General features: G+C 41.3%; 1 protein-coding gene across 1 annotated transcript; it reads right to left on the bottom strand.

The window, feature by feature from the left end:
- Positions 1–1,161: 1,161 nt before the first annotated feature.
- On the bottom strand, positions 1,162–1,849 carry LOC135480349 (uncharacterized). The gene is given in 3 exon segments (XM_064760177.1): positions 1,162–1,299; positions 1,332–1,525; positions 1,528–1,849. Coding segments are annotated over 3 exon segments (654 nt in total).
- Positions 1,850–10,789: the final 8,940 nt, after the last annotated feature.

Genomic DNA, 10,789 nt, shown 5'->3' with positions numbered 1-10,789 from the left:
CTTACTGATTCTGCGGTTAAGTATCAGCCGAACAATCCTTGTAGCAAGATAAGGTTTTGCCAAACTGTATCTTCAGTATCCGCAATTTTGTCGCCCAGCACAAGAGGTACAAATCTCAAGACAAACCACGTTGGAAATGCCAACTTTGGACCTTTTTTAAGTCACTGACATTTGGCTTATCTCTAACCTCATAAGCAGGTAATTGAAAACCCTGGAATTTTCCCCAGGTATTCCCATGTAAACCAGTGTTTGGTGGCGATAAAGTATTCCAAATACAGAGCCAAATCGAACTGAAGTACACCTTCAAACAAGTCATGAGCTAAGGGGGTAAGCGTGGGGAACAAACATTAAACGAGTCTAGCTCATTGAATACAGATTTAAACTTCACACCCTGAAAATTGTCTACTTGGTCTTCATGTTATACGTTATTTACTGCCGCTGTGTAGTTGTCAACATCACGATCTCTCCAAAACAACAAGTTTTTGAGAAATGAAATGTATCAGTTTTAACGAGGCAGTATCTGCATATATACTGAGCTTTACTAAAGTTTTCCACAAATCCACCGATGCAGTGACTTCCAAAACAATCCCCAGAAATAAAAACAACACTTCCTTTCACGAGAGTGCAGGACACCTCAGCTGGTAGCGCTATCCCTTCTTTTTCAAGAATTCTGAGGTCCCGAATCAAGGGTGAAAATAATGTCTGGTGTCCAAAGAACTTAAAATCTTTCTATCGACAAAGAAAAGCATGTTGAACAATGTCTATTTTTGAGCGATTGCACTTATGAAGATTTCCCAGTACGTAATAAACAGCCAGGAGCTAGTACTTTTTCTTCGCACTTCCCAGGGGGTGGAACACTTCCAATGAATCTAGATATAGCATTAATTTCAAAGCCGAAGGGTTATCTGTGACAAATTGGTTACTTGTATACACAGTCCCATCAAAGAAATCCTCTAACTCATCATTTCCTGGCCTACTCTTAGGATTCAAATACTGATATCTTACAGTGCTGTCCTCAAAAAGTGTTTGAATTGATTTCGAAATTGGTACAAAATGATAAACACTTTGCTGCTTGTTTTCATCAAACCCAAGATAAACAGAATCAGGAGAAACATATCTGAAGTGTTTTTTTAAAGCATCTTGTTCGAACAAAGTTACTTCTCAGAATGCCAGGTTCAGTTTTAATTTTTCTTGACTGAGAGAATGCACATTGGAGAGTCCATCAATGAATGTTTGAATCACAGAGTCTGGAACATGGTGCTTAGCCCGAAGCCTTAGATACAACAATGCTATATTTTTCTCTTGTATTCAGGCAATTTTGGCTCGTATACACAAGGACTCGTAGCACTGGATTCATTTTCTAGTTCTAATATGGCAGAGTCACTATCTGTTAAAGAGAATCCACTCACTTCAGCACCTTCATAAACCGCTGTACAGCTTTCTCCCATGCTAGAAACGGAACGGTTTTTATGGTATCTAGAGATATGGCTTCCGAATGTTCCTTCTTTTGTAGAGCGCTTTTGTTCTCTGAAAAAGGACATTGTATCTGAATATTTTGACAAAGATGACCCTTCAGATGAGACAACAAAAGCTTCAGATTATCGACAGGCTTTTCACACTCGGCTAATCCACATTTAATTTCTCGAACAGTTCTCTGCGCGAATTGTCTCTCCTGCTGGTGATCACATCGAATGTGTTTTAGTATTGGCGAGTACGAACTGAAAGTTCTGTGACAGTTCCTTTTCACGCCTCGAATCCTTGCATTTGGAACGTTGGAATGCACCCTAAAATGTCTCACATATCTCCGTAATGACCCTAACGACGCCTTACATAAATGGCAGCTATACATGAATCCAACTACGTCCTCGGGCACAAAACACCGTAAGAAAAAGAGCGCGATATAATACATTACCTCTCAATTTCGTCTTGATACCGCCCAAATCCTCCAGAGTACTCAGTCGGAGTGTTGACCAGCAGCTTGGGCTGAAACTCGTACATAGCCGTATTCTCTACGCAGAGGTGGCACATAAACGTTGTAACCTTGGACAGTAAAATGTCCCCCAGCCAGGAGAGTTGCCAATCAAACTGCGCACAGCGCTACGACTCAGCGTGACGACATGACATAACAGATGCGTCTTCAGTGTATCGTGGGTAGTGCTGTCGAGTGGCCTGTATTATTGCAGGGTACACATTCATCCTTCAGAGGACCGCGGCGCTACAACAGTGGAGGAATTTTTATTTCAAAATGTTTTGTCTTAATAAATGGAAATTTAAACCTTGGACCATTATATAAAACATTATACAACATCATATAGCCCCAGCTTAAACCACTATTTTTTTTTTGCATCTGCCGTAATCCACCCAGCATATTTCCACGGGGATCGGATTTCCATTATGACTCCCGTAAACCAAAACAAGTGGGCCCCTGCATGCTTCGATTCCCGTAAAATATTCACAAATATTTTTTTAAAGAAACCAGCTGATGTTCTCAAATTTATGCATTTCCCAACATCCTCATTTGGATATGAATGGAACATGTTATTCAAGCTTGAACACATCTCGTTTTGAGGGGTCTTGTCATTCAAGAGAGAAGACTCCCCATCTGTGTTCAACTCGGAAGGGTGTCAGATTACATGGCGGGTGTGTCATTCATCCTTTCATCGGGATTAACTTCGTTTGCAACCCATTAAACATTGATTTCATTCTGAGTTTGGTTCACTTCTCCATACAGCATTCAGGTAAGGAAATTAATGCCCACTATAGACTAGTCTGCAGGAGTCACTCTTATTTGATTATTGTGTTACTCTTTTGTACTGCTCGCCCGGTCAGTATAGGGCCTACTAGATTTGAAGAAAAAATTACACAGAACCTATTTAAGACACCGACAAATGCTGACATATGCTTTAAACTGATGTAATATCCCCAGTTGACGACAAATTGACTTGTTCACACACAGGTGTTTTGATCACCAGTTTGGACAGAGTAAATAAATTCAAGCTGCCATGCTTATGGGATAAAATTCTTTGAATTGTTCTTTGATTATTAAAACTTTATTGAAAGTAAACTTGGTTTTGACACCAAATACCTGAGAAAAGTAGTCGAAATTATTTAAGTTATACCAGAAGTAGAAATATAAGTAGAAATCAGTACACTTTTATTCTACTTTATGTATATATATACAAATGAAACGTTGTTCTATACTACTGGAATAAAGTAACTGTGCATCATCTGCAGTTATGCCATGCTCTAATGAATTAAGATAAGAATATGATATTTGGTATTCTGTTTAATCACTGTTTAACTGTTGACAGGATAATCTCGAAATCTTTATGATTTGACACTAGGCATCATGATACGCCCTCGAAGAGATGTGGTGTCAAAAGTCAGTTCACAAACTCAATATCGTGTGTGTCCACCACTGGCGCTGATGCAGGCTTGACAACGACGACGCATAGACGACACTAAGCGAGTGAAGAAAGCTTGGTGAATGTTGTTCCATGTCTGAAGCAACATTTGTCCCAAATCAGCTAACGTCAATGGCTGATTCGGGCCCTGACGCAATCGCCGTTCCATTTCATCCCATGCGTGCTCGATAGGGGACAGGTCAGGAGAAACTGCTGGCCAAGAGAGTACCGGAATGTTGTGCTGTCTCAAGAAATCCGTCACAACACGAGCGACATGTGGACAGGCATTATCTTGCTGAAGTGTGATGTTACGTCCATGTCCTTGAATGAACGCTTGCACATGAGGCAGAATGATCTCGTCCCTGTATCGCAGGCCTGTCAGATTGCCATTCACACTGACAAGTTGGGTCCGCCCATGAGATGTGATGCCTCCCCATACCATAACGCTGCCGCCACCAAACGCTCGACGTTGAACAACGCACGCGTCAGCATACTGTTCACCAGGACGTCTGTACACCCTTGCCCTGCCATCTGAGCCGTCCAGATGAAATCTCGACTCGTCAGTGAACAGAACACCATCCCAATCTTGTCTCCTGTACCGTAGATGTTGTCTGCACCAGACAAGACGTGCCTGTCGGTGACGTTGGAGCAAAATCGGACGTATGGCAGGACGTCTGGGCCGGATGTTGCGCTCCCGCAGTCGGTTCCGTACAGTCCTGGAACTGATTGGGCGTAAGTCAGGAATGGTCCGAGCAGTCAAACTGGAACTCTGGAATCGATTCCTTAGATGGGTCAGCCGAATATGGTTGTCTTGCTGACGTGACGTCACACGTGGACGGCCGGACCGGGGCAAATCTCTCGTGTTCCCATTCTGTTGAAAACGTCGCCATAGAGAGGATATCGTGTTTCGATGGACACCAAAATGTCTGGCAACTTCATTCTGGGCCATTCCAGTCTCCAGCATACCCACGGCGCGGAGACGCTGATTTTCTGTAAGCCGTGGCATGTTGTACGCACAATTTATGTTGAAGTTAACGTGTTTTCCACAACATTTAGAGGCTAAAGAATAATCAACAGTTCTTCAATTTTCGAAATCAGGTGTGTGAACTTCATGTGTCAAACATCATGCAGGATGTGAGTCATGTCATTATACACGAAGTGCACGTGCCACGCGCGATACGTGACATGACATTTCATGAAAAATGCTTGGCTAAATGTTTATTGACGGTTAGGTTTATAACTTTTCAAACATCTTTTGTTTTGTCCCATTTTCTGTGATGCACAGTTACTTTTTTCCATTAGTATATGTATGCGGGAGTGAATGGTCAATATCTATAAGTGTAACAAACTTCTCATTTTATTGTGTAGGGCGATACACACAAAGTGGTATACACACAAAGGTTTAGGTGAAATAGGGCCTACCAATCTAACATCAGTACCGGTATTTAAAAAAATCCGCCCTCCTTAGCCGAAATTTTATGAAACACTGATGACAAACAGGAAATTTAAGCCGACCTTATGCACAGCCTACCTGGTCATATAAGCCTCGCAGATATTTTGGTAGACGGGTCTTCCTACATACATACCACCGTTATCAAACCTAAGATAGGAGCGGGTTGTGGCGACGTGGTTAAGAAGCGCTCACTTTTCGATCACTGGTCACAAGAAAAGATGATTCAACCTTATTCTCAGTCATCGTATACGTGGAATATTCTCGAGTATGACGTTAAGCATCAACCAAAAATCTAACTGGTTTAGTTACAGTGTTATATCGATACTGAAACGTCACCATGCAGTTAATAAAAATCCGAATCCATTATAAGAAATGCGCCTGTAAGAAATTATAGTATACTAGTATATAGGGCTAATAGTCCTAGACTGAATATATGTTTATGGTTCAAAAGCATAGCCCCTATTAACTTATATCTGCACTTAAATGTACATTATGTTCTTGTTATACCATTAATGTTATCGTAATACTCTTCTGGGGGTAGGCCTGTACATACAACAAGTGATCTGTTAATTTACATGACCTCCTGCAATTGTACATGGGTGATGAGGTAAATATTGTACTAACATTATTGCTGTTCTGATAGACGCATATTTTAACTGTATAATATAACAATATATACTATCCAAAAAAAGAAACGCATAGGTGTTTTGTTTTATTTTAAAATGAAATAAATACATTTTGTCTTCATTTCATGAGCAAAATGTGTTTTAATATTGTTAATAGTCACAGTTAGCACACATTTTATTCCTCAAAACATTTCAGACTTCAAGCTGGAGAGTCCCAATCGTCCATTTCTAGGCATCTACACGTCAGCCAGAGCACGATTTCACGGCTTGCTGCCCGCTACAACAATACTGGGACAACAAATGACCGTCGGCGTTCAGGTCGACCACGTGTCACTACAGCAGCCCAAGATCGCTACATAAGGGTCCTCCATTTGCGTGACCGTTGTGCTACAGCTGAAAGCACAGCAACCAGCATACCGGGACTGAGGAGGATATCGGGTCAGACAGTGCGGAACAGGCTGAGGGAACATGGACTGAGAGCCAGGAGGCCCTATGTTGGGATCGTGCTGCGTCCCCACTATCGCGCCAATCGCCTCCAATGGTGTAACAACGCGACTGTATGGAATCTACGCAACTGGCGACGCATTTGGTTCAGTGATGAGTCCAGATTCCTATTGCAGAGACGTGATGGTAGAAACCGGGTTTACAGACGTGCTCACGAACGTTATGCCCCTAACTGCGTACGCCAAGTGGACAGATTTGGTGGAGGGAGTGTGATGATGTGGGCAGCAATATCGTATACTGGTCGTACAAATCTTGTCCACGTTCAGGGAAATCTTACGGCCGTACGCTACCGAGACACCATCCTGCAGCCACACCTCTTACCTGTCATTGACGTTCAGCGGGAGTTGTTCCAGCAGGACAACGCCAGACCGCACACGGCACGTGTCACAATGGACTTCCTCGCCGAAAACAATGTAAATGTGCTACCCTGACCGTCCCGTTCCCCGGATCTTAACCCAATTGAGCATCTGTGGGATGAACTTGATCGACGTCTACGCCAACGTCAACCTCAACCCCAAACGCTTCAAGAGCAAGTTGCATGTTTGCAGGAGGAGTGGCAGAACATTCCCCAGGCCTCTATCCAGCGTCTCATCCAGTCCATGACAAGGCGTGTCAGAACTGTTATTCGTGCCCGTGGTGGTCACAACACATACTGACATTCCACTCAAGTGGGAGACTCATTGTGAGTGTCTTACCTCAAGTTGATGGCCTTGTTGTCTAGATATGGACCCTTCCTTAATCTGTGTAAAAAAATATTTGCAGAATAGCAATTCTTATTTAGTTATGCATAATTGAAAAGACTGCATCACCTCCGCAAAAAACCGGGTTATGCGTTTCTTTTTTTGGATAGTATATATGTACATTTACAACTGCTTTGTAAATTCATCCACATCAGTAAATTTACCCCACTTTTTTGTTGATTTACCCGACATGCTGCAATCATACACGTACTTTTTATGTAAAAATTCTACAGCCATATTAACTGTCACAGTTTGCGTTGATTTTCACTGTAAATATACAAAACAGTTTTACAGTGTATCCGAATCATTACAGTTTAATTCGAAAAGCTTGTACATTTCAGTTGTAAAATATCACCACCGCTGTGCGACTGTGTAAAACAGTATAGTGTTAGACTAAAAGGTCTACCTAAGTTGTAGCATACCAGCTGCCTGGCCGATATTGAATCTTTTCAAAGCTGTAAATCACCAGGACACCTGTCCTACTCTGAAACATTCCAATCTGATTAATTGATTTACTTCTTTGATTATTTTTTACGCCCTACTCATCTGACTTATACGATGGTGGCCAGCATTATTGAGAATGGAAACCAGAGACCTGGGAAACCCACGACACAGTCTGATGAGAAAAGGTTGTATGCATACAATTTGATATGAAGAAACTGTTACTAATTGGAAAAATGTTAGCACCGCTATCAAATTCGGAAACGCTACTGCGGTCTGACGTGAAAATCGCTTGCTAAAATACCATCTGTCGGATTCTAAAATATTATACAGTTTGGTAGCAGTATGGGGTATGTTAGATGTAAAAAAACACCTAGTTTTCCGACTATAAAATATTACAATTTTAAGGGAAAGACCTTTACTAAGCTGTAAAATACCAGCACCGCTATCCGACTCGAAAACATTACAGTTTTATGCAAAAATGTCTTATATATGTTGTAAAATACAATCATCGTTGTCGGTCGCCAAAACATTACAGTGTTACAGGAAAGGATCGCGTCTAAGCTGTAAAATACTAGCTACCTGTCCGACGTTGAAACATTGCAATTTAACCGGGAAGACCTTTCCTAAGTTGCAAAATACCATCACCTTTGTCTGACTCTAGAGCGTTACAGTGGTTTAAGTTGTAAATTATGAGCTAGCTGTGGAACATTACAATTTGAACGGGAAAAACCTTTACTATGTTTGTAAAATACCAGCACCGCTATCTGGCTGTGAAGCATTACAGTTTGATGAGAAAAGGTCGTAGCTTTACAGGTTGATATGGAGAGACTGTTACTAAGTTGTTAAATACGAGGACCGCTATCCTACTGCTGAAACATTACAGTCTGATGGGAAATTGTCGTAACTAAGCTGTAAAATACCAGCTACCTGTCTGATTTTCAAACATTACAAACATTACAATTCATTAAAATGACTTTCAAACGCTAAAGATCTGTCCTCAGTTGTAAGTTACCAGTACCACAGTCTGAAAAATGAGAGAGGTCTATGTAAAATAACACCTGTTATTGCTGTTGAATAACAGTGGGTGTATGTGTGGAATAACACCTATCAAGGTCACTGGATAACAGATTCATATGTAGAATAACACCTTTGCTGCTGTGGAATTAAAGCGAGTATACGTATAGAATAACACCTTTTAAAGCCACTGGATAAATGTGTAGAATAAAACCTGTTATAGCCGATGGAAAACAGGTTCATATGTAGAATAACACCTGTTAAGGCCGCTGGATAACAGTGGGTATATGTGTAGAATAACACCTGTTAAGGCAGCTGGATAACAGTGGGTATATGTGTAGAATAACACCTGTTAAGGTTGCTGGACTACATTGGATATATGTGTAAAATAACACCTGTTAAGGCCGTTGGATAACAGTGGGTATATGTGTAGAATAACAACTGATTAGGCCGCTGGATAACAATGGGTATATATGTAGAATAACCCCTGATAACGCTGCTGGAAAACAGGTTCATGTGTAGAATAACACCTGTTACTGCTTAAGGATTACATTGGGTATATGTGTAAAAAAAAACCTGTTAAGGCCCACGACTGCGACCACTTTGCGGATATGGTTGTCCGCTGTTACAATGGTGGAGTATTTTATTCAGCGTACTTGCGTCAGTAACCTGACATTTTCATTTCATCACTCCTAAATCGGCTGCAACTCAAGTCGCAACGCCCTAAGCCTGAAGGTGTGGCTTATTTTTTCCTGCCTGACATTGGACAGTTTCCGATACTTCTCTTTTAATTGCTAGGGTTAAGGAGTTGGGATCATCCATGACCTAGGGGTGAACGTGTTAGTACAGCACAATGATTCAGGAGCCTCTCACCAATGCGGCCGATGTCCTTTCAAATCCAGCTCATGCTGGCTTCCTTCCGGCCGTACGCGCCTGCGGATGATTTTAGGTTTCCTCCAACTATGGTACTGGCCGATGTCGTATAAGTGAACTATTCTTGAGACCGGTGTAATACACCAATCAATTAACAGTTGTAAATGCGACGATAGTGTGATAACTGGCACATGTTCAGGCTACATAAGATGTGGCCTCCCCTCATTTCACCTCACCTAGACCGTTTTGGTGGCCTGGTGGTCAGTCCTTCTCCAAGTCGGGAAGCCTGGGATGAAACGTACGTCGGGTTTACGGGAGATTTTACAAAATCGCCAATGCTTAAATAGTAGCAAACTGCATGACCCCTAACACCATGGCTTGCGTAGAATTAGGTAAAAACACTGCAGTGCTGGTAAATGTAATCTAGCCGATGGAGCACTCAAGTTACTTCCTACCCACATGAAACTTATCGCCATTGTGTAATTGAAGGTGAATTCAGTTATCTTAATAATCAAACCTATCAATACATCAATGAAATCAAGCGGTCTCTATCTACTTAGATTTGTTTTCGGCTTTTACTCGTGTAACCTGCGCGGCTTGGGGACAAATACAGATGGCAGAAAATATTCAAACGTACACCGTAGAGTACATTATTACAATCGTGTTATTTGGTAAAACCTTTAAGGATTTTGCTATAACTAGAAGAAATTCAGTGTTATTAAAATTTACCTTTTAGCAATGTGACTCTTCTTGTGAACCTGTTGTTATTGTTGTCACATGTTCTTTATTGAATCTTCAATAATCATTGAAAACGTGCTTTAGTCAAACATTACCTTTCATAATGCATTGTAAATTATGCAACACTAATTGAGAGCCTAGTGAGATAGGCTAAGCGCTGTAATCTCAGTATCATCTAATAAACGAGGTCACGTTCTTTGATCTTTTTAATGATCTGGTTCTACGATGGTCTCTTGTGATCCAATCCACAATTTTAGCTTGACATGATTCCTTTCCCTTCCATTGCAGCGACAAAAGCTTTCATAGCTCAATATATTGTGTGCCTTCTGAATGACGAAATGATACAGTCTCTATGTGTCGGCGCTTTGTTCCCTTGTACCATCCCATCGTTGCATCGTACGTGATGGAACGATAATACTATCATCAATAATATGATTGCCCATGCGTCCCTGTCACCGCTTGGTTAAAAAAGGATACCACACAGTCCAACGTTTCAAATGAACGTTACTCGGGTGAACAAGTTGAGAAAAATGTATATCACACTATATTCCTTGGCACTATTTAATGGTCTTTTATGCTCATTGCGTTAAATCTAATAATTCAGTTACTGCCTGAATGCAATTTTGGTTGCAAGAAATTGCAATGTGTGTTTTTTTCTTCAGATCCTTTTGTATTGCATTCAACCGAGTTGCCATACTTTCGATTGACTGGAGGGCAATATTTGGGGTAAGGTAACTTGGAGTATCTCACTGAAGACGGATGATTTTCAGTGTGTGATTTTCCTGTGGAATATCCAGAGCTATTCTGTAGACTCTTTGGATTTTCTTGTTAGTACACATATTTGTGTTTATAAACACCGTCTGTCGGTAGCAGCTTTAGTGACATTGGGTGGTCGCCGGAGCTTGCGTGACCTTTTGCGAAGTCTTGAGTCCGTTGAGTACCGCTTGACATTCCACTGATGTGGCTCGTAACATGTTTTGTGGAACAATTCAT

The sequence above is a fragment of the Liolophura sinensis genome, chromosome 13 (assembly GCF_032854445.1).
Source record: "Liolophura sinensis isolate JHLJ2023 chromosome 13, CUHK_Ljap_v2, whole genome shotgun sequence".
Taxonomy (NCBI): Eukaryota; Metazoa; Mollusca; class Polyplacophora; order Chitonida; family Chitonidae; genus Liolophura; species Liolophura sinensis.
Note: the sequence above shows the minus strand (reverse complement) of the source record. Positions and strands in the feature narration are given on the sequence as shown.